This window comes from Histomonas meleagridis (genome assembly GCF_020186115.1).
Source record: "Histomonas meleagridis strain 2922-C6/04-10x chromosome Unknown contig_60, whole genome shotgun sequence".
Classification (NCBI taxonomy): domain Eukaryota; phylum Parabasalia; order Tritrichomonadida; family Dientamoebidae; genus Histomonas; species Histomonas meleagridis.
In genome coordinates, this window is record NW_027150903.1 from 204,986 (window position 1) to 230,828 (window position 25,843).

The window sequence follows — 25,843 nt, forward strand, 5'->3', positions numbered from 1 at the left end:
CTAATATCTGATACTGATTTCCCAAAATCAACTGAAACAACTGATGACCATCCTGAAAATGAACTGCCTGGAATTGAATAAATTCCTTCACCAATAATTATAAATTTTGTATCGTTTTTATATTGATTAATTTCATTAAAATCATTTGAATTTATTATTGTTAATGTTGAATTATCATAAAATAATTGAAAAGAATTCATGAAAAACATAACAAAAATTAAAACATTTTTATCTTTTTTCTTTTCGTTCGTTTTCAATTTGTTAATTAAATTTTTAACTTCATAAAGTAAAAAAAATCCCAAAATAAAAAAGTTATACATCAGAACTTGAACAGTTTCACTGTATCTGAACATTTTCTTCATGAAACAATTATTTAGTGAAATTGGTATATGAGCATTTAATGAAAAATGATTAAATACTAAAGAAAAGAATCTGAAATAATGTTTAACATATGAGATCGGTAATCCTAATAAAGAGAAATGAAACTGATGTTTTCTTGTGCTGTTAAATGGATTCGATTCATTATCTTTTAGCATAACAAAGTTTGTGACTTTGTTGGATACATTTTCTTTGTTATGGCATGAGAAAATAAAGTGGATATCCATTTTGGATTCTAAAGTAAGGCAAAACGATTGTTTGAGAGTTTGGAAAATAGATAATTGATCACGAAAAATCTTTGAACCTGAATTTTGTGGAGAGGTTTGTAAGAAGCAAAAGAAATACATGGGGAAAGCCATGAAGAAAAAACACATTTGTGAGAAAACTTGGGAACTTGTTAATAAATCAGTCAAAAACGATACAGAGAGCTTCAACCGCTTCGCCTTTTCGTGGTTTCGTTGGCTCAACTTTAACGAATATGCGTTTTATTGTTTTTGCGATCGGAAGATGTTTACAAAGCTTTGTTAACAACACAATGATTTTATGAAAAGTGACAGAAAATTACCTCGTTTCAATCATGAAAACAGCCAAAAAAATGAAAGAAAGAAGATGATATCGTTTGACATCAAAGAACAGATTTTTGAATGATAATTGCTCGAAAAGTTTGTTTCAACACAATTAACAGATAAAGTGCATTGAATTTTGAATTAGATATTTCCATACAACCGTATCAATTCCTAAAACCGTTAAAAACACAATTATTCACTCTGTCAAATTTTATATAAGGCTATTGTGCTCACTGTAAATGAATGAATGTATCAGTGGGAGCAGCGAACCTACATCTATCAAACAAATATTGAAAATACTAAATTATATTCAGCAAATTATTTATCATTTAAAACAAGAAAATCTTGAATCATCAGTTCAACAAACAACTCAATTATTTGACACAACTTCATCATGTTTATTAAACTTTAATCATTTGTCATATAGTTTATTCAACATTTTTTTTTCAAAGAAATAAATTTGATATCTATGAAGAATATTTAAAATTGATTCAATCAAAAGAAGCGGAAATAAATGAAAGTTCATCGAAAATCTTTAAAATTTTGCTTAATTATATTTTAACTATAAAATCACAAGAAGCAGATTATATAATCATTAATATGATTGAACATAATTTGTTTAATCCTAAAATTGTTCAAAACATTAGAAATCCATATTTTGTACATTATATGAAAAAAGAAGATATAAAAAAATATGGTTTTCGTGAAGATATTATCAGTATCTTCGCCAATACTGAAGAGCTTTCAAAGAACAATTTTGCGATTCACAAAAAATTAATTATAGAAGGACATAATCCGAATGAAATTGCGAAAATAATTCGAAATGATGAAATCGAAAAACTTCAAGAAATATCATCACAAACAAATTTTGATTTTAATCAAACAATCGATCCATCAGTTTATGAAAGATGTTCATTCATTAATCAATATAATGTTACATTAATTGATTATGCAGCATTTTTTGGATCAATTAAATGTTTTAAATTTTTGCTTATGAATAGTGCAAATGTAGAAAACACAGGTAAATATGCAAATGCAGGTGAAAATAAAGAAATTATTCATTTATGCGAACAAAATCATTCAACATTTCAAAATGCATATGAAACTGCAACTATGTTTCATTTAGATAATATCTTTAAATATCTTTATGAAAATAAAATTGTAGAAATTAATAACTTAGAACAATTAGGAAAGGTATGTATTATAGGGGGGACGGAAATGTTTTATCCTAAATATAATAGAATCGAAATAAAAGATTTTAATTATTTTTTTTAGGTTTACTTATGATAGTAGTTACCTTTGTTCTTTATCACCCATTGACATCTTTCAATCCATTCTTCAAAAACTTTTGCTAAAGTATCCTTTGAAATTTCACACAAAATTTCAGTTATTTTATCGTGCAATTGTTGAAAATCATCGAATTTTTCTCCTTCTAGTTGATTTTTTAAAAAACCAAATAAAAAGTAATCTGAAGGAGCAAGATCTGGTGAATATGGTGGCTGTGGAGCTTATTTAAAACCATTATCAACCGAAAATTTAGTTGGAGCTTTAGAGGTATGGGGAGATGCATTTTCGAAATGTAAAACATATGGGTTTTCATTGGGCTTTTTTCTTTGTGGGTATACAATTTGCTTCAAGGGTTTAATTATATTATCAATTCAATACTTTGAGTTAAATTCTTCACCATCTTTCATAATATCAACTATAAAGAATTGATCAATATTCCAAAAGATAGTTACCATATATTTTATAGTGTCAATTTTTGTATCGATAATTTCAGGTAAATTATCTTATGATTGTGACCACATATGCTTGTGATCATATGATAAGAAAAACCATGATTCATCCCCAGTTATGATTTTATGGAAACCTTTTCTCTTATCAACTTTTAAGATATCAAGAAGCTCAGTTGCTTTTCGCACTCTTTCTTCTTTCATTTCACATGTCAGTTCATATGGAACCACTCTTAAATTATAATAATGGTAGCCTAATTTATTGAGGTGATCATTTATGGTGGATCGTGGTATAGATAAGGCTTCACTTAATGTATATGTCGAATGAAATGGTTCCATTTCGAGTGCAGCCAAAATTTTTGAATCAATGAAATCAAGTACTGGTCTTCCTGGACTTTGAATGTTTGTTATTTCAGATCTCCCTAATTTAAATTGATGCACCCAATATTTTATGGTATTAATATCGAGTGCATCTTGGTGATAAACATCATCTGACTCTTGTTTAATTTGGCTGAGTTTGAAGCCTTTTCTTTTCAATAAAAATATGATTGCTCTTTGTTCGACTTCCATAAAAATGAAAAATGTTTAAAAAGAATGACAATATGAAAGTTTATTTTTGACATTTTCTTGATATATATGATATTTCTGGTCTCAAAAATTATATCATTATTATTACAGTCTTTTGTATTTTTATATATATAATTTTTATTAAAAAAAAATAAAAGGATCATATTTAGGATAAAACATTTCCGTCCCCCCTATATATGTGATAATTATGAAATTTTTTCTTTTTTACTTCAAGAAGGTATGAAAATAAATGATGATATTATAAATGAAGCAGCAATTGATGGAAATATATTTCTCGTTAAACATTTTCATGAAAGTTGTCAACTTCCAAAAGATATTTTAGTTTACTCAGCAGAGTCAGGAAACATTGAACTTGTAAAATATATTTTAGAACAAAAAATAAATGATATTAACACTAAAAATGATATTGATTCCATTAATTTGAAATACATATTTTATATTTGGAAATTATTTAAGATATTTAGCACAGCACTTGTACTTGCTTCAGAATTTGGTTATACAAAAATTGTGAAATTGCTTCTTGAACAAAAGGGAATTGATATTAATGCTAAAGATGATATTAATTTTGATAATTTTATATTTCAAAAATAATATTTGGAAATTATTTAAACTATTTAGAACAGCACTTATTTATGCATCTGATGAAGGTTATACAGAAATAGTTAAATTACTTCTTGATCAAAAAGGAATTGAAATTAATGATAAAGATATCTATATGTTTTATTTGATATTATTTTTAATAATTTCATGTTTCAAAATAATATTTGGAAATTATTTAAACTATTTTTTACAGCACTTATTTTTGCATCTTCAAATGGTCATATAGATATATTTAAATTACTTCTTGAACAAGAAGGAATTGATATTAATGCTAAAAATATTTATTTGTTTTATTTAAAATTTATTTTAATAATTTTATATTTCAAAATAATATTTGGAAATTATTCAAATTATTTTATTCAGCACTTATTTATGCATCTTGGAAAGGTCGTACAGAAATAGTTAAATTACTTCTTGAACAAGAAGGAATTGATATTAATGCTAAAAATATTTATTTGTTTTGCTTAGAATTTATTTTAATAATTTTATATTTCAAAATAATATTTGGAAATTATTTAAATTATTTAATACAGCACTTATTTTGGCATCTTTAAAAGGTTATTCAGAAATAGTTAAATTACTTCTTGATCAAAAAGGAATTGATATTAATGCTAAAGATATTCATATGTTTTATTTGATATTATTTTTAATAATTTAATATTTTAAAACAATGTTTGGAAATTATTACAAATATTCAAAACAGCACTTATTTGGGCATCTGAAAAAGGTCACACTGAAATAGTTAAATTACTTCTTGAACAAGAAGGAATTGATATTAATGCTAAAAATATTTATTTGTTTTATTTAAAATTTATTTTAATAATTTTATATTTCAAAATAATATTTGGAAATTATTCAAATTATTTTATTCAGCACTTATTTATGCATCTTGGAAAGGTCGTACAGAAATAGTTAAATTACTTCTTGAACAAGAAGGAATTGATGTTAATGCTAAAGATATTTATTTGTTTTATTTAATATTTATTTTAATCAATTAATTTTTCACAATCATACTTGGGATTTATTCAAAACTTACAATACATCACTTATTATTTCAGTTGGAAGAAATCATATTGAAATAGTTCAGTCACTTCTTACACAAAAAAGAATTGATATTAATGCTAAAAATATTTATATGTTTTATTTGAAATTTATTTTAATAATTTGGTGTTTAAAAATAATATTTGGAAATTCTTTAACACATTTTGGTCAGCATTGATGATAGCTATTGATGAAGGTAATGAAGATATAGTTAAACTACTTCTTAAGCAAGAAGGAATTGATGTTGTTAAAAAGAATATTATTTTGTTTTATTTAACGATTTGGATTAAATGACTCTCTAACTAAGTAAATCTCACAAAATTCTTGTTTAAAATATAATAAGTAAAGAAAACATAATTGTCTTCCAATAACTTTGGTCTTTCATTTTCTTTGAATATTTTTTCATTAAGTAATTATAATTACATATGTAACATTACAATGAGTGGATGAATCTTTAGTTTCATTTAATGCATTATATGGTACTTTAATCTTTTTAATTAAAATGTTGTTGTATTACGCAATTTTTTTTATGAATATTTCCTTGTTTTAATGTATTTAAACATTTTTTTATTCAGACCAAGAGTAGTTTGTGATATACAATCATTTAGCATATTGTCAATAAATTCTTTAATGGCATTAACTTCTCTCTTTCTGTTAACGAATAAACCGTATTCAAAATTTAATGAACAAATATGAATATTCAAATCAAAATCAGAAAGAATGGGAAACACTTCTGTTACTTAAGCATCTAGTTTTTAATGTACACAAAGAAAATCTGACTCAAGCCTTAATTTTCCTAAATGAAAGATCTTGTGAAAATTATCCATTATCTTTTAATTTAATTATTAGTCAAATGATATATATATCAAATTTTATAAGAACAAATGATTCCAATATATTTTTGAACTTTATTGAAGAAATTCAAAAAATTGAAGAAAATAATAAAATTAAAACAAAAATTTTAAATGTATTTACACAACTTCTTCTTGATAATCAGACAAAAGAAGCATATTTTATAATGGAAAAAATGATCAAAAGAAATTTAGTTGATATAAATATTACTTCAGAGTTACATTCAAAGTTTTTTGCTCATTACAAAAAAGAATCAGAGAATAAAAAAGAATTCTATCATGACAAAATAGAGGAGAATTTTTTAAATAATTATAAAGAACTTTCAAAGAATGATTGGGAACTTCATAAACAATACATTGAAGAAGGACATAATCCAAATGTAATTGAAAAAATAATTCGAAGAGATGAAATAGAAAAACTTCAAGATATATCATCACAAAATAATTTTGATTATAATCAAACAATAAAACCATCACTTTATGAAAAATGTTCATTTATTAATACAGCAAATGTTACATTAATTGATTATGCAGCATTTTTTGGATCAATCAAATGTTTTAAATATTTACTTATGAATGGTGCAAATGTAGAAAACACAGGTAAATATGCAATTGCATGTGGAAATTTAGAAATTATTCATTTATGCGAACAAAATCATTCAACATTTGAAAATGCATATGAAACTGCAATAATGTTTCATCAAAATGATATATTTAAATATGTTTATGAAAATAAAATTGTAGAAATTAATAATATAGATGAATTAGGGAAGAGTTGTATTTTATATCATAATTATGACATTTTTTCATTTTTACAAGAAAATGGAATGAAAATAAATGATGATATTAAACGAAGCTGCAAGAATAGGAAATATATTACTTATTAAATACTTTCTAAAAGAAAAACAACTTCCAAAAGATATTCTGATTTATACAACAAAGTCAAGAAATATTGAACTTGTTCAATTTATTTTAGAACAAGAAGGAATTGACATTAATGCTAAAGATGTATATTCGTTTGATTTGAAATTTATTCTATTGATTTAATATATAAAAATAATTTTTGGAACTTTAATATGTTGTTTGAAACATCACTTATATATGCATCTAAAAATGGTTATGTAGAAATAGTGAAATTACTTCTTAATCAAAAATATTTGTATTTTTTGTTTAAATTTTATTTATGCTTTTTGATATTTGAAAGAAATATTTGGAAATTCTTAATAATATTTTGGACTGCACAAATGAAAGCATCTTTTAATAATCACTTGGAAATATTTATTTTGTTGGAATCTCATAATAAAAATAACGAAATTCGTAAACAGTAGTAAAATCCTTTCAATAAATTTAAAGCTAGAGTTTTTTTAAAAGCATTATTTTTATAAATTTTATATATTAATCAATTAATTAATCACACATTTCATATGATGAATTTCATGTATTTCCTTATTCAGAAATTACTATTATTTGTGGGATAGTTACAAATAGTATTCCTGAATTGTCAAAAGAGAAGAAAATTATTTCAGTACAACTCTCAAATCTGATGACGATCATTTTTATTCAACTTTTGAAGTACCCTAAAATAGGGCACCCTAACGAAATGGGAGTTCGTTTAAACAAACTTCACTGTGAAGTGATGTCACTTTTTAGTTGGCGCAATGAGTGAATTTGGGCAAATAGTATGTTTTTTTATTAACTCCAGTTAGGTGAATACATTGATAGGGCAGTAATGGCATTGGATCAACTTGCAACAGCATCAGAAAAATTCGTTTCTGATTGTATTGAAAATGGTTTTGCAAAACCACATCCAGCAGACGAACTTCGAAAAAAGAAATTACTCGAGCTATCCACTAAACCCCCAGAAGAACCTAAAAAGAAGAAAAGGAGATCAAAGAAGCATGAAGAAGCCAAAGAGACTAACGAAGAACAAAAAGTAGAACAGAAACAAGAAACAGAAACAGAATCAGAATCCCAGCAAACACAAGAAGGCGGGTCTGAACCAAGTTCCCAAAGAAGAAGAAGGCATCATAAAAAAAGTCAGTAAATTTTGATCAATTTCAATAATTATTTTATATTTAAAAAATTACAACTATCAAAGTATCAAAGTAACCCAGTCCATAATTTTTGACCACGTTTATTGATCAGTGATGTTATTCAACATCATGTTCTCATGTGATTTAAAGAAAAAGAAACGAAACATAGGTTGCATATAACAATGGAATTTGATGGTCATATTTGTCTTTCCAAAAAAATATGAATAAAAATAATGGAAATTTTAGTATTTAATGATAACAAAAAAATTTAAATAGAAATTAGTTAGCAATACCAAAGTAGGTTCTGCAACAATAGTTATAGATGTTAAACACCATGGTATATGATAAAATCAGCGTTGAGATAAAAACTGTCTAATTAGTAAAAATGAACGTTAAAAATAAAAATGAGTTTTCTGAAATGGCTTTTTGTAGCAAAGCCATCACAAACAGATGAAGAATATGCAGAAGCGATGTTAGAACAGCTTTCTCAAAAAAGCAACATCGAATTTTGTGTAGGTCAATTAAGAGATTTATCAACAAATTACAATAAGCAAATGGCTATAAAAGCCATACCAATTTTGATTGACATTATTCCGGTCATTTCGAAAAATGAGAATACAATTCTGAATATTTTTTTCATTTTGAATCAATTTGTTCGCGATGATTGTAATGATCGATATACAAATTCACGATATATCTTAGAACAACCAAACACACTAGATTATTTTGTAAAGTTTCTTGACTATAAAACCACTAAAATCCGTACACAATCAATGCATTTATTAATGCAATTTGCATATTTACAGCCAAATGAATTTCAACAAATACTCGTTCAAAACACACCACAAATGCTTCGACTTTTTAGTTCAATTTCTGATAAAAACGAGCAAATTTCCAAAAAGTTCGTATCAACAATTCCTGCAATAATCAATGGAAACACCACTTTTCAAACTCTAATTGGTAAAGACACTATTGTTTCATTATCCCGTCGAATTTCAGTTGAACATCCTGAGTATTTATCTGCACTTTTTTCAATCATTCAAAACAATGAAGAAAACCAAAATCTTTTTATAGAATCTGAGTGTCTTAAATATATTGAGCCTTTAATTAAGATCTCTAATCGTGAATCGTTTGGATTTCTTGAGATATTTTTATCTAATGAAAAATTTCGAGATTCTTTAAACGATACAACAATTATTGAAGATCTTTTAAACAATGCTAAAGAAGGTAAAAACTCAAAAGATTGTATACAACTTTTAACATTTTGCATTCAAGGATCACAAGTTTTATCAGAGAAGATTACTATAATGTTGAAAGATATAATTTATTTATATATTAACAAAGAAATTAATATTTACAATTTGCTTTTAAATTATATTAACAATTCCAAAGAGAATTTAATTGAACTTTCGAAGAAAATTCAAGAAATAGAAATCAAAACAACAGAAGTATTTAATTTATGTGTTTTTTGTTTATTAAATTCAACAAATATCAAAAATTTATTTCATGAATATTTTATCCAATTATTAAATAATATAAATTCTTATATTGATATCGAATCATTTTATGAATTTATTATTTGCATGTGTTTGGATTCAAAAGAATATTGTGAAATACTTCTTAAAAGTAATGGATTTATACAGTTAATTATAAATAAATCGAATTTAATTCCTTCGAATATTTATTTTGTTTATGGAGAAATATTATTAAATATTCCACAAAATAAAATAAATTTCGAAACTTTTATTTTATGTATTTCTGTTTCTAATTTGGAAGAAAAATTTAATGAAATCGAATTTTCTAAAAATCAAAAAATTAAAGAAATCGAAGAAAATATTATTAAAAAAATTCGACAAAATGATAAAATTATTGAAATACAACAAAATAATATATCGAATTCGAATAATGAAGAAGAATTGATCCAAACAATAAATGAAATACAAAACAATTTCGATAAATATAAAGAAGAAAAAGAAATTGAAATTAATCAAATCAAAAAAGAAAATGATTTAAATGTTAATAAACTCAATTCATTACAAAATTCTAATGAAACTTTGAATGAATTAAAGGAAAATAATGAAAAAGAAATTAATGAGCTAAAAATTATTAAAGAAAATCTTGAAAATCAAATAAATGTATTAACTTCCAAAAATAATAAAAAATCAAATAAAATTAATAAGTTGAAACTGGAAATTGAAAATCTTAAAGAAGAATTAACAAAACTTAAGTCTCAAAACAATGAAACAGAAAAACATGACGAATTATATGATAAACAAAAGTTAGAAAGCGAAAACATTAGAAACGAATTAGTAAAAATGAAAAATGAAAATGAAAATCTGAAAGAAGAATTAACAAAACTTAAGTCTCAAAGTGAATCAGAAAAACATGACGCATTGGATAAACTTAAGTTAGAAAATGAAAATCTCAAAAAAGAATTAGTAAAACTTAAGTCTCAAGACAATGAATCAGAAAAACATGACAAATTGGATAAACTTAAGTTAGAAAATGAAAATATTAAAAACGAATTAGTAAAAATGAAAAATGAAAATCTGAAAGAAGAATTAACAAAACTTAAGTCTCAAAGTGTTGCTGAAAAACAAAATGAAATATATAACAGCATGAAGTTAGAAAACGAAAATCTCAAAAAAGAATTGGTAAAACTTAAGTCTCAAGACAATGAATCAGAAAAACATGATAAATTGGATAAACTTAAGATAGAAAACGAAAATATTAAAAACGAATTAGTAAAAATGAAAAATGAAAACGAAAATTATCAAAACAAAATCAAATCTTTTGATGATTTAATATCACAACAACAACAAAAACAATTAAATGAAATCGAAACTTTTCGAAATAAAAATGAAAATCTTGAAAAAGAAAATTTTGAACTTAAATCTGAACTCCAAAAATTTAAACATTTTGAAACAGAAAATAATTTTTCTGATGTCAAAAAATTCAATGAATTAAAAACAGAAAATGAGAAATTCAAAAACGAATTAATAAAACTCAAATTAAATATCGAAGAATTAAGGAAACAAAATCAAAATGAAGTTATACAACTTCATGAAGGAAAACTTAACAAACAAACGCAAACTGACGAAATTAATAAGGAACAACATCTTATCAAGACGAACTTAAAATATGAAAAATTATTAAAAGAATTTTGTAAGAAGATAAAACATCAAAAGAAGAAACTTAAAGTATTGGAAACATCAAATAACACAATGAAAAAAGAAATCGAAACTTTCAAAGAAAAATCAAATGCATTTGAACAAAACCAAAAATTAATTTCTTCACTTCAAATAGAGAATGCAAAGCTGAAAGAAATTAATAATAAACAAAGTAAAGTCATTTTAGAGTTTCAAGATAATAAATTTGAAGATCAATTAATAGCCGAATTACATAAAGTTAATGTTGAAAATGAACAATTAAGCTTGGAAATAAGCGAAATGAAAAACAAAATGAAATACTTGGAAGCAAACTCATTTGATGTGGATTCAAGTTATCACACAAATGACCATAAAAAGGCTTTAAGATTAATTGGGAAAATGTGGTTAGAAAATTATAACAAATTAAATACGTTTACATAAAAATAAAATCATGAATAAATGTAATATCTTTCTCTTTCAATATATTATCGTGTATTTAAATACTTTTCTTGAAATGAGCTGAAACCAAATACAGGAAAACAAAATGTAGTCGTATCCATCTAATATGATCTGTATATGTTTTCAATAATATAAAATGTTAGTCGAGTCATGATTATAATTTTGGATGGATAGAGCTTCGCAAAACGTTTTGAATTCATGAGTAATACTTTTTGGTCGGTGTGAATAAGATGTATGCAACTCCCCGACTTTCTGGAAATTATTCATAAAAATAATTGTAGTGTTATTTATTAGTGATTTACTTTGTTAAATTGCATAGAAAATGGGATGAAGTCAAAATTAAAAAATTCATTTATTTTCATGAAAAATTAACAATTTTTATTATTCATAGAATAAATACAAATTATGTAATAAAAAATTATTTTATTTGATTTTTAAGAAAGAACTATAAGATACTACACGAGATCTAATTCATTAGATCCTGTTTGAAAAAGTTCATATTTGCGTTTGAAATGATCGAAAACCACTAACTTCTCAACCAAATATCTTCTCAATAAAAATGCAGATCAAATTTTCATAATTTATTTTCATTCTAGTAGATATATTAATAGTTTTGACTGTAATTGATATAATTTACTTAGCCTTAGACACAGCATGCATTTTATTATAAATGTATAACTATTTCACGAATTTGAACAAAAGATTTTTCCAAATAGTGATTTGTGTATATTACATGAAATTTGAATATTATTGGTGGAACTGCGGTTGTGTAATCACAATATTACAATATTTTGATGCTAAAATAAGTGCTGTTTTAAATAGTTTGAATGATTTTCAAATATTATTTTGAAATTTAAAATAATAAAAATAAATTTTAAGCAAAACAAATAAATATCTTTAGCATTAATATCAATTCCTTCTTGTTCAAGAAGTAATTTAACTATTTCTGTATGACCATTCCAAGATGCTATTATAAGTGCTGTACTAAATAGTTTAAATAATTTCCAAATAGTATTTTGATATAATAAATCATTAAAATAAATATTAAATAAAACAAATAAATATCTTTACTATTAATATCAATTCCTTCTTGCTCAAGAAGTAATTTAACTATTTCTGTATGACCATATTCAGATGCATTCATAAGTGCTGTATTAAATAATTTAAAGAATTTCCAAATGTTATTTTGAAATAGTAAATTATTAAAATAAATTTTAAGCAAAACAAATAAATATCTTTACTATTAATATCAATTCCTTCTTGCTCAAGAAGTAATTTAACTATTTCTGTATGACCATATTCAGATGCATTCATAAGTGCTGTATTAAATAATTTAAAGAATTTCCAAATAGTATTTTGATATAATAAATCATTAAAATAAATATTAAATAAAACAAATAAATATTTTTAGCATTAATATCAATTCCTTCTTGCTCAAGAAGTAATTTAACTATTTCTGTATGACCATTCCAAGATGCTATTATAAGTGCTGTACTAAATAGTTTAAATAATTTCCAAATAGTATTTTGATATAATAAATCATTAAAATAAATATTAAATAAAACAAATAAATATCTTTACTATTAATATCAATTCCTTCTTGCTCAAGAAGTAATTTAACTATTTCTGTATGACCATATTCAGATGCTTTCATAAGTGCTGTATTAAATAATTTAAATAATTTCCAAATGTTATTTTGAAATAATAAATTATTAAAATAAATAATATATGAAACAAATGAATATTTTTAGCATTAATATCAATTCCTTCTTGTTCAAGAAGTAATTTAACTATTTCTATGTGACCTTTTGAAGATGCTAATATAAGTGCTGTTGCAAATAATTTAAATAATTTCCAAATATTATTTTAAAATATCAAAATATTAAAATAAAATTTAAATAAAACAAATAAATATCTTTAGCATTAATGTCAATTCCTTTTTGTTTTAAAACGTATTCAACAAGTTCAATATTTCCTGATCCAGATGAAAATACCAATATATCATGCGGAATTGAATGCTCTTTAAGAAAATATTCAACTAAAAAAATATTTCCAATAATTGCTGCTTCATTAATAATATCATTATTTATTTTCAATCCTTCTTTAAGTAAAAATGAAAATATTTCATAATTATGATATAAAATACAAAGCTTTCCTAATTCTTCTAAATGATTAATATCTTTTAATTTATTATCATAAAAATATTTAAAGATATCATTTCGATGAAACATAATTGCTGTTTCATAAGCATCCTCAAAAGTTGAATTATTTTGTTCACATAAATGAATGATTTCTTCATTTCCACCTGCAACTGCATATTTACCTGTATTGCTTACACGAGCTTCATTCATAAGTAAATATTTAAAACATTTAACTGATCTAAAAAATGCTGCATAATCAATTAATGATACATTATATTGATTAATGAATGAACAACTTTCATAAAGAGATGGTTCAATTGTTTGATTAAAATCAAAGTTTGCTTGTGATGATATTTCTTGAAGTTTTTCTATTTCATCATTTCGAATTATTTTTGAAATTTCATTTGGATTATGTCCTTCTCTGATTAATTTCTTGTGTAATTCCCAATCATTCTTTGAAAGTTCTTCATAATTTACAAAATCATACTCCCTTAAATGGATTGCTAATTCTTCTTTAGACATATAATGTACAAAATAAACACTCTGGTTGTTTTTTACAATGTTTGGTTCAAGAAAATTATGTTCAATCATAGCTTCAAGAAGATAAGATGATTCATTTGTATTAATATCAATAAGAAATCGTCCAAATATATCAAATATATTGGATTTGATTTTATTACTCTCTTCAAATGCTCTTATTTCTTTTATAAAATTCAAAAATAAATCAACATTATTATATTTAATTACATAGGAATAATATATCATTTGAATTATAATTAAATCATAAGATAATGGATGGATTTCATCAAATTTGTTGATTATTAAACCTAAAGATGTAGAAAAACTTTCTTCATTCAAACTAAAAATTGCTTGATTTACCGATAGAAGTGTTTCCCAGTTGTAATGTTCCTTTGACCTCATGTGGAAAAATAAACCATTTCAATTCTTCACAATGTCCATTTTACAAGTTTATCAAAAAGTTGCATACACCATAAACGTTTTTATAAGGATGCCCCAATAACGGCCTTTTGTCGAATTTAGAAATGACATGTGATACGAAATACAACATGGTTGATGATATCTTACAAAGCAAGCCCAAAAAAAAAGCGTTTTAGGGATAAAACAAAAAATGATATTGTAAAAAATCCAGAAGAAGAAAGATATATGATTCGTTTCAATGAAATCAAGGAGGCACACCAAAATGGTGATATTGTTAACATTTATAATTCTGTTCGTCTTTATAATAATTACTTAATAGAATTAATAGATCCGTCCAAAAATGGCGCTGTTAGTACAAAATCTAAAAATATTGATCCATCTATAATTTGTTTTAATGAAGTTGTTACATATCTAGTCAATTTTATGAGTCATCCATTAGTTACAAATGATCTTATTTCACTTATTTACAGAACCCTTGCTAATCTTTCTTCGTATTTATTACCTTCCAAACCATTAGTTCATTGTAATAATCTGTTTCAAAGAATGTCGGAAGATATTCCCAAGTGTCAAGTAATAATTCTCATTGATATCTTTAATTTATTAAGCATTATTATTGAAGACAATGACGCGTGTATTGAGTGCATACATTCACTTATCGATTTTAATCTTGTTCATGAAATGATTCAAGATCCTAATTCGTCTACGAATTTAATCAACTCTATTTGCAAATTTATTTGCGGCATGTGTAAGACGCATTTAAGTCTTGAACAAGCAGAATGTTTAGTAGTTGAAATAAATAATATTCTTGAATATGGGAGCAGTGCTTCATCTAAAACCCAGTCAACAAGTGCACTTTGTTGTCTCCTAGACTTACACAAAAACGGACTGAACGATGTAATCCAACGATACGAATTTGGTCCACTTTTTGCAGTTTCACTTAAATTTCAAGACACAAATTTAACAAATATAACGTTAAAAGCGATAGGAACAATTTGTATGCTAAACATAAAAGTGATAAACTACCCATTTAAAGAAATCATCGAATCGGATTTATTTGATATAAATGATACTAATACAAAATGTTTATTAATGTTTTGTTTAATGAATATGATCTATTCCGAAAATTATATCTGTTCCGAAAATGAAATTTTTAAAATTTTAGAGTACTTGGTTTTCTATATCGAAAATGATGTTTTTTTGGCCGCTAAATATGCTACAGACATTTTACCCAAATTATTCCCTTATGTATCGACTCAAGCATTTCAGAGGTTGGTTGAAAATGATTTCATCGATGTTGTTCATTCAATGATCTTGTTCGAATTAGAACCAAAACAAATGGAACTAACATTGGACATGTTAAAAAGATTAATTGATGTCGCTCAAAACGAAGGCTGGCTTGATTTCTGCATGGAAAAGTTAGATAATTCAGGTTTATTGGAAACATTAAAATTAAAGCAGGATGATGAATGTTCAGAATCAATGTCTAGAATTATTTTTAGTTTCATTAATTCATTGCCGAAATTAGAAGAAACGCCAGATGATGAATAAACAAACAAACAAAAAAAAAGAATTTTCGTTTTTAAATGATCGTTATTATATAAAAGTGACAACTGTTGTCATTCCATTTCTATGGAATGTTGAGATTTCATATAAATATTTTACTTTTAATTATAATTTAAGTTATGTTGTATGAATATTAGTGTTTTTTCAGAAATTCAGTTTCATCCATATATCATATGGTTTCATCAAGATATTTACGTTTTTTGTTTTGTTGATTAAAAAAGTGCAACTTTTCTAAATGACAAATAAAGTAACTAAATACTCATGCGATTCTCATTATTTTGATGTTGTTTTACCAAACGGGAAAGTGCACTTTTATCCAAACATTGAAAATTCAAAAGGTTCAGACATCATTAATATTATTGAACAAAACGAAATTAAAGAATATGTAATTTGCAGAAATTCATCTGCAACTGGATTTTATGAAGTTCTTTATATCAATCCACCTGAAATGAGCGAAAAACTTCCTCAAAAAATTTCACTTCCTAATCCTTTTGATCAGTCTTTATTGTCATCAATTTTTGTTGCAAATCGTTTGGCATCTACTAGGTATCAAAGAATGGCTTTATTTGTATTTTTTATAAAAGATTTTCTGGAAATGTGTCAAGTTAATTCTTTAAATCTAAAGCCACAACAAATATTCAAGAAATCCACAAAAGTAACTATTTTTTTAAGACTTCAAAATAATCAAATTTTCTCTATTCTTGTTAATCCAGCTTCAAAAGTAGGTCATGTTTCACTCAAAATATACAGAGACATGAATAAAACATATGGAAAATTAGAATCTGCCTCACATAATAATTATGTTTTTTCTACAAAAGATAATTATATTCCATCCAAGAACAAATCCTTTAAAGAAGATCCAAAACTTATGGCAGCCCTTCGACTTCAAAAGATGAATCCTAGCGAGCCACAATTTTTATATTACTTAAGTCATAAAGAGACTTCATTTGAACTTGCATCACAACAATACATTAAAGATTTCGATCTTGTTTCCATTAAATTCGACCCTGAGACTCGTTCTCTTAATAATTCACTTGCTATCGAACGAAGAGAGATTGAAAAACAAAGAGTCGATATGCTAACCAAAAATCCTTTAATGACTCAAATGCGAATATCCGAAGTTTACCCACCACTAAACCTTTCTTTCATAACAACAAACGAACAGGAAATCTCTTCACCAGAAAATCAAAGCACATCGCAAACAGAATTTCAAACGGAATCAACCGCTCAAGCCGTCGCCTTAGTGAAATCACGCGGACGTTTAGCTGGAATCAACCTTAAAGTTGATCTCCGTTCAAGTGATATAACAGGCGCATCAACTACAGGCCTTTCAGTACGAGTTCCATATGATGAAACTGCTAATGGTGCAATTCGTATGATTAGTGAAAAATTCCAAAAACTTACAACAGTTAGAGGAGAACAAATGTCTGAAGCTAGGAGATCTTCAATGACTGATAGACCTCCTAACATTGAAGCCCTTGTTCAAAAGAATGATAATCCAATTAATTTTAATCCTGAAGATTATGTTTTAGTTATCCCAGGCATGGATGAAATCATAGCCGGTGATACTATTCTTATTCATTTTGTATGTGTTCGACAATTTATTCTTTCTGGTCAACCAATTATGAATCTCCTTCTTGTGGAAAAGAAGACTGTTATTGATTCCATTTTTAAGATGAACCTTAACTATAAAATCGATGCAAATGATCTTTCTGATTCGAAAACTTCAACACCAAATCCAACAAACACCACATCAAAAGAACCGCAACCGTCCGATGAAAAACTTGACTTCACTAACGGTTTCCCGCATAATCGAGCCAAAGATTACTTATCCGTCTTTATCAGTCGTATTACTGATCTTGATCCTACACTTAAGCCCAAGAGATATCTTATACAAGTCACATTAATTCATGGAACACAAAATCTTGTTGAACCACAATATACTCAAGTAGTGTATGGAAGTGGTAGTATTCTATTTAATGAACGAATCTTTATACCATTACCTATCTCAAACATTCCACGAGCAGCGCGTATCTCATTCACATTATATAAAGCTACGCCTCAAAACAAAAAGAAAAAAGGAGGAGGAATTGCTACGTATAATTTCCCAGTCTTTTTATTCGATGGATGGTTAAACTCCGGAGAATTCATTAAGAAGATGTGGCATCATGGAATTGATTATTTCCTAACTACATGTGAATCAAATGAATCAAATCCAATTCGAATACATTTTAACTTACCATTGTATAAATATCCAATATATTATTGCCCACCAAACATTGAATTCAAGAGACCAAATGAATTACAAATAGAAGAAGGAAGTTTAGCAAGGATTAAAGAATTACGGAAAATGGATCCATTAACTGTGCTTGAAGAGAATGATCGACAACTTCTATGGAATGTTCGTTGTTTGTTGTTACGATTTTCAGATTTATTACCTTTGTTTTTGTCTTCAATAGATTATACTAAGCCTGAACAAGTATCTGAGGTCCAATCGCTGTTACAAAAATGGGAAAAACCTTCCGCAACAAGCTCATTAACTTTACTCGATGCAAAATTTGCTGATCCAATTGTAAGGAAATATGCTGTAGAAAGACTAAAAGAGTTAAGTGATGATGAAGTTAGGTTGTATTTGTTACAACTTGTGCAAGCTTTGAAATATGAATTATATGATGACTCACCTTTGGTACATTTCTTAATTAAGAGATGTACAACTGAACCGAAGTTTTTAGGACATTCATTGTTTTGGCAATTAATGAGTGAAGCACATTTATCACATATTCGAGATAGATTTACAAAAATTTTGATTAATTTCGTACATGGCATTGGAAGATATAAAGATGAGCTTTTGAAGGCTTATCAATTTACATGTACACTTGTTTCAATTAATAAGGAAATGGAACAAATGGATCATACAATGGCAACCGACCATCTAAGGCAACGATTAAAATCAATTGAAATACCAGAGGAATTTCACTTGCCGATGGACCCGAGATTGATTGTAAAATCTTTTATAATTGACCAGTGTAAAGTAATGAATTCAAAGAAGAAACCGTTTTGGTTAACGTTCGAAAACAATTCCAAATTTGCAAATGGACCAGTACAAACATTATTTAAAGTTGGGGATGATTTAAGACAAGATCAATTAACGTTACAAGTTATGTCCGTAATGGAACATTTATGGCAAAAAGAAGGATTAGATTTACGAATGAGTTGTTATGGTGTATTACCAACAGGTTTAAACCAAGGGTTCATTGAAGTTGTTCCTAATTCTACAACAGAAGCTGCTTTACAACAACAACAAGGGACATTTTCAGATGAAATTTATTATAAATATATAAGTGAAAATGGATCAAACAAATCATTACCAATATCAATAGAAACCTTTAGGTTATCATCTGCAGGCTATGCAGTCGCCACGTGTGTCTTAGGAATTGGAGATCGTCATCCAGGAAATATAATGATACAAAAAGATGGACATTTCTTGCACATAGACTTTGGCCATTTCTTGGGTAACTTTAAGACTAAACTTGGCGTCCAACGAGAAAAAGCTCCATTTCATTTTACGAGTGCATCTGTCAATGTCATTAATAGAGAACCAAATGGATTCGCATTGTTCGAACAAGACTGTGGAAGAGCGTTAAATATATTACGAAAGAACTCCAATTTGATCATTACGTTATTCCTTTTAATGATTGGTACTGGTATACCAGAGTTACGTAAGCCAAAGGACATTGTGTACATGAAGAATATGCTGATGCTGGACAAAACTGACGAAGAAGCCGCGCTGGAATTTAATAAGAAGATTAAGCAGTCACTCGAATCAACAAGAACGAAGTTGAATAATTGGATACATAATATTGCGACAAATTAAATGTGTGTAGTTTTGGTAAATAAATGTTTACGTTATAATTTTTTTCAAACATTATACAAAAATGTTTCATTCGTTTCATGTGTAATAGAATCAGCAAAAATATTTCTATGCTCCGCTCGTGGTGACGAATGAATGTTCTCGATGAGCAAAGCAATCGCAAGATAATAAGGTGCCAATCATTACGAAACATTATGCTGTTATAAATTTTCTCAAGGCAAAAAGTCATTTGTATCCAAAGGTGAATGAAAAATTTAAATAATTTTTTCTCAAGCAAAATTGATTTCAAACAAAGAAATAACAATCATGTCAACATTTGATGTATCTATTATAAAATATTTTATTTAAAAAGATTTCAAAAGACAATTTTAACTTTTATTTATTAAGAAAAAAAATTAAAAAAATCTGTCGTTGGTTATAGAAAATTTAGTGGAAGTTATTAATTAATTATTTATAAGAGAACCTCGATCCGGACACGTCTAATGGAAATGTGGAAAAGAAGAAATACTTCTAACAAAATGAATAATTAAAAAAAAACAATACAGTAGAAATGAGTTCTTCGCTTGAACGAGACCTTGGAGTAACAAAATTACGATTTGTTCTTAAGACAAGTACAGCAATTTAAATCAAAATGCAATAAAAAGGAGGTGAAGTGATCACATTGTTTTTAAAATTTTCGAGGTAAAGTTGTCAAATACGTTTCAACGGTTGGAACGACATCGCACTTTTTCAACCAGAACCGAATCCTATTCAATTTTTGAATGCTTTCGTTCAATTTCTAACCGAAGTTATGAAACATTTTAATGTTTGCATTCTTAGGACTTGCATCCTGTGCTAACATTCTTGCCCATGAAGAAAAGTCTTTCGTTTCATGGATGAGAAGCACCAACCAACTCTACACTGGTGATGAATACCAAGTTCGTTTAGGTATCTATCTTACAAACCAACGTTATGTTCAAGAACACAACAAAGCACACTCATTCAAGCTCGCCATGAACAAGCTTGCATGCTACACACAAGCTGAATACCAAACATTACTCGGTCACAGACAAACATCCCAAATCGGAAAGAAGGTTGTTAAGAATATTAAGCAAAATGTTGATGAAGTCGACTGGCGTAAGGAAGGAATTGTTAACGAAGTTAAGGATCAAGGTCAATGCGGCAGCTGCTGGTCATTCTCTGTTATCCAAGCCATGGAATCCAAGTATGCCCAAGTTAACAAGAAGCTTTACTCCCTCTCAGAACAAAACTTAGTTGATTGCGTTACATCATGCTATGGCTGCAATGGTGGTGATGAATACATTACATACGATTATGTTCTCGAATACCAAGATGGTCTTTGGATGACTGAAGAAGATTATCCATACACTGGTGTTGATGGAACATGCAAGTTCGATGCTAGCAAGGGTGTTTGCAAGTTCACTGGCTACTACCGCCCAACAACAACACAAGATGAAACAGAACTCGCCAACGCTTGCGCTTCCGATGGTGTTGTTTCAGTTGCTATCGATGCTGGTCAATACTCATTCCAACTTTATGACTCTGGTATCTATGATGAATCAAGATGCTCATCATACCGCCTTAACCACGCTGTTGGTCTCGTTGGTTATGGTTCAGAAAATGGCGTTAACTATTGGATCGTCCGTAACTCATGGGGCCCATCATGGGGTGAAGATGGTTACATCCGTATGAGCAAGGACAAGGATAACCAATGTGGTATCGCATCAGATGTCATTATCCCAAAGTGCTAAACAATTGAAATCTGGTTGCATTTTTATTTTTATTTTAAATGTGTGTGAGGAATTTGGATTTTTGGATTTTGACATTTTTATGTGTGCTGAAGAAATTGTTTCGTTTGGTGTGTTTGAGATTTAATAATTAATGAAAATTTAAAGTGATGAAATAAATCGATTTCAAATATTTGATCGAATCGAACAAAATTAAATTTAAGAACATTTAAATGGTAAAGTCAAACAATATTCATCATCAATATTTATAGTTTTATGTTTTGATACTGAAGCTTTGGATGTTTAGGATAGGGAGCATAAATGATTTAAATGTTTATTTGGTCCGGTTTTCTGACAGTTTTGGCGCGGGAATTTATTTGATGAAAAAGGAAAATAATGTAATTTGTACAAAGTATAATGTAAACATTGATAATTTACAAACGTTGCTTATGCTTAAACAAATGATTTTCGAAGTAAGTGAAGAAAATATTCAAAAACCATTTGTTGAACAAGTTGATTTCCTCATTACTTGTTTTCCAATTTCATTTGATAATATTATATGTAAATTAATATATTCATCTTTTTATTCACAAAGAAAAGAGCCTAATGTTTATTTTGAAATGCTGAAGAAAATTGAAACCAAAGAAAAAGAAATTCATAAAAACAACAGCGAAATAATTAAAACTTTTGTACAACATATTAGCAAAGATTTCTATAAAGAAGAATCACATTATCTTTTAGAGAAGATGTTTGAATATAATATAATCACATCAGAAATCTTAAAAAATGAGAACTCATTCTATTTTGCACAATATCTTACAAAAGAAACACTCAATGATAAAATTAATTTTTTTAAAAAAAGTTGTGAAGACTTTTTTACAAAATGGAAAGATTTTTTTGAGGACATTGATATCCTTTCAAAAGATGATTGGAAACTTCATAAACAATTAATTAAAGAAGGAATTAATCCATCTGAACTTTCAAAAGTAATTCGAAATGATAATATCGAAAAACTTCAAGAAATAACATCAACATCGAATTTTGATATTAATCAAGAAGTTAGCCCATCATTTTATGAAAGTTATTCATTTGTTAATTGGCGTAATGTTCGGCTTATTGATTATGCAGCATTTTTTGGATCAATTAAATGTTTTAAATATTTATTGATAAATAGCGCTAAATTAGACTTCAATACAAGCATATATGCGATTGCAGGTGGAAATCTTGAAATAATTCATTTATGTGAACAAAATCACTCATTATCACCATTATATGGAATAGCAATAGAATTTCATCGAAATGATATTTTTAAATATCTTTATGAAAATGAAACTAATGAAATTGATTATATATCAAAATTAGGTGTTGATTGTATTTTATATAATAACTATGAAATTTTGTTATATTTAATAAAAAAAGGAATGAAAATTAATGATTCTATGATTATTACAGCAACAAAAAATAATAATCTTTTACTTGTTAAATATTTTCTTGAAGAAAATTGTATTCCAACTAATATTTTACCATATGCAGTAAAAACAGGTAATATTGAACTTGTTAAATTCATTCTTGAACATAAAGGTTTTGATATTAATGGTAAAAATTTTTGTTTATTATTTTTGAATTTTAATGAAAATATTTGAATTTTTTGAATAACATTTGGAATTTTATCATTTTATTTGTAACAGCAATTTCAGTAGCATCAGAAAATGGATATTTAGAAATATTTAAGTTACTTTTAAAAGAAAAAGGTATTGATTTCAATTGTAAAGATATATATTTGTGTTATATAATATTTATTTCATTTATTTTATGTTTTAAAATTATATTTGGAGTTTTAAATAATAATTTAATACAGCACTTATTTTTGCATGTATGTTTAGTTCAACAAAAGAACTAAACAAAGAAATCATTAAATTGCTTCTAAAACAAAAAGATATTGATATTAATGCTCAAAATATTACTTTGTTTATTTCTTTGTTAATTTCAATTATTTAGAGTAATATTATTATATTTGGAATTAATAATATATTTTTGATACAGCTTTAATAAATGCAATTTTTAGTGGTAATATTGATGTTGTTAAATTACTTCTTGAACAAAAAGGAATTGATTTAAATATTAGAAATAATATCAATTTTTTATATATGAAATTTATATATTGATATTGGAAATTCTTTAAAATATTTCGAACTGCAATTATGTATGCGCATGATAAACTTGAAATTGTTAAATTACTTCTTGAACAAAAAGGAATTGATTTAAATATTGAAGATAAAATTCATTGAAATTATGTCGAAATTCTTTTTAAAAGTTGATGTTTAAGAATATTTGGAATTTGTTTATAATATTTTACACATTTTTTACCATCGCAAATGATGTAACTGATTTAGATGAATTATTTAAATAATGAATGAAAATTATGATAAAAAGTCAAAAGCTATTAAATAAAAAGAGGAAATCAAACTGAGAAAATAAACATATTCTGGTGAATTTTTTTGGTTTTTATTAGATCCTTATCATCACATGAATAAAAATCTGCTTTCAATTTGATGAAAAAATATTCAAATCAAAATGGAAATTTCGTAATCAATTTTTTTAAAACATATTTTTGGGGCCAATCTTATTTTATAATTTTAATGATTTGTTAAGATGTTTGTGCTTTTGATGGTCGCAAAGTGCTTAAATATTTTTTTCTTATGTGATTGTTTTCAATCTAAATTTATGTAATTAAAATATTATTATTTGGTTTCACAAATATATTGGTTGAAGAAAATACTTTAATTATTTGATAAAGGAAATAAAATTAGAATTTTCTTGATGAAAATTGGGCTGCCCCATACAAACGGGGCGCCCCAGAATGCATTTAAGACACTTTGATAATGTGGTATTCCAAAAATGCAGTCAACAAAACTTGAATTACTTGAGATAATGTGGTTTTTTGTCTGCTCTGTGGGCAAATTTTTAAAAATTGGAAGTATCGGTTTCACTTTTTGAAAATGATTCTGCCAAAACCGATCGAAAAGTGCTTGAGCACAATATAAAACAAAAATTATTATTTACAAAAACAAATAAAGAAAAAATTTTTTTTTACCTGAACTTACTAAGCATCTGACGAAGTTTCTCTCTTTCTCTCTCTTCTTCCAATCTTTTCATTTGTCTTTTCAGCCTCTTTCTTTCAGCATCATTCTGAGCTTCATAATCATCTAAACAATTATAAGTCACCACGATTGCCCTAAAAATCGACTCATCAATTCCTCCATTTACGCAACCAGTTGTGTTATCGCAATCAGTGATTGTATACGTGTAATATCTTGTAAAATTCTTTGTACAATTACTTGTACAATTTTGATCTTTGAAATATTGGTAATGTATTGGATCGAAGTTTTGTCTTAATGCTACGTAAGGGAAGAAATGTGTTTCCAAATTATATGTACCTTTATCATACTTTACTACTATTGAACAAGCATTAAATTCACTTGTTGACGCGTATATAATAAATGAATCATTTGGAGCAGCAAACCTTACGTAATCATTTGTACGCTTACTAACATATTTCTTTCCATACATTTCGATAACAGTATCATCTTTAATAGGATCAATGTATTTAGCTTGTAAAAATTGTCTTCGTTCATTTGATAATTTACGCATTTCATCAAACATTTTTTGTGCTTGTTTTTCTAAATTATCATGAAGTGTATGAACATATGATATTACAGTGTAATAAATTTTTTGTACAATTTCTCTATTAACTCCTTGATAATCTCGAAGATTAATAATGAATTTAGCATCTTCATTCGAAACGACTTTTGATGAATATTTTATATGAAATTCTCTAACTGTTTCTAATAAAATTGCATGTTGTTGTATAAAGAAACTTTTAATGTTATCATAATATTTTGTTAATATTTTTGATGTATATATATATCGAATAAATGTGTCGCATTGTGATATAAATTGTATATATATCGAACCAAATTCTAATAAGTTAACCCATTCGACTTCTTTACATTTAATAACATCAGTTAATATACATTTTAATGGTAAAATTTTATCAAATTGAAATTTAAGACTTTCGAATTTAATTTCATTCGCTTTATCAATTGGTGATCTCCTTTTTGGTAATTTATTAAATGTATTTTGGAAATTTTGAACTGCTTGTGAAAAACTATCATTAATTATCGGTGCAAAATTACATATAAAT

At 26.4% G+C, this 25,843-nt stretch overlaps 3 protein-coding genes across 3 annotated transcripts; all 3 read left to right on the forward strand.

Moving 5' to 3' along the window:
- Positions 1 to 7,486: 7,486 nt before the first annotated feature.
- Positions 7,487 to 7,801, forward strand: GO595_008186 (uncharacterized protein; the record flags this gene model as incomplete). Its single annotated transcript, XM_067921732.1, has 1 exon — positions 7,487 to 7,801. One exon carries the CDS (start codon positions 7,487 to 7,489, stop codon positions 7,799 to 7,801), a length of 315 nt encoding a protein of 104 aa, XP_067771665.1.
- Positions 7,802 to 16,933: 9,132 nt separating this feature from the next.
- On the forward strand, positions 16,934 to 19,915 carry GO595_008187 (Phosphatidylinositol 3- and 4-kinase family protein; the record flags this gene model as incomplete). The annotated part of the gene is made up of 1 exon (XM_067921733.1): positions 16,934 to 19,915. One exon carries the CDS (start codon positions 16,934 to 16,936, stop codon positions 19,913 to 19,915), a length of 2,982 nt encoding a protein of 993 aa, XP_067771666.1.
- An 800-nt stretch (positions 19,916 to 20,715) lies between these two features.
- Positions 20,716 to 21,663, forward strand: GO595_008188 (Clan CA, family C1, cathepsin L-like cysteine peptidase; the record flags this gene model as incomplete). The annotated part of the gene is made up of 1 exon (XM_067921734.1): positions 20,716 to 21,663. One exon carries the CDS (start codon positions 20,716 to 20,718, stop codon positions 21,661 to 21,663), a length of 948 nt encoding a protein of 315 aa, XP_067771667.1.
- Between the last annotated feature and the right edge of the window lie 4,180 nt (positions 21,664 to 25,843).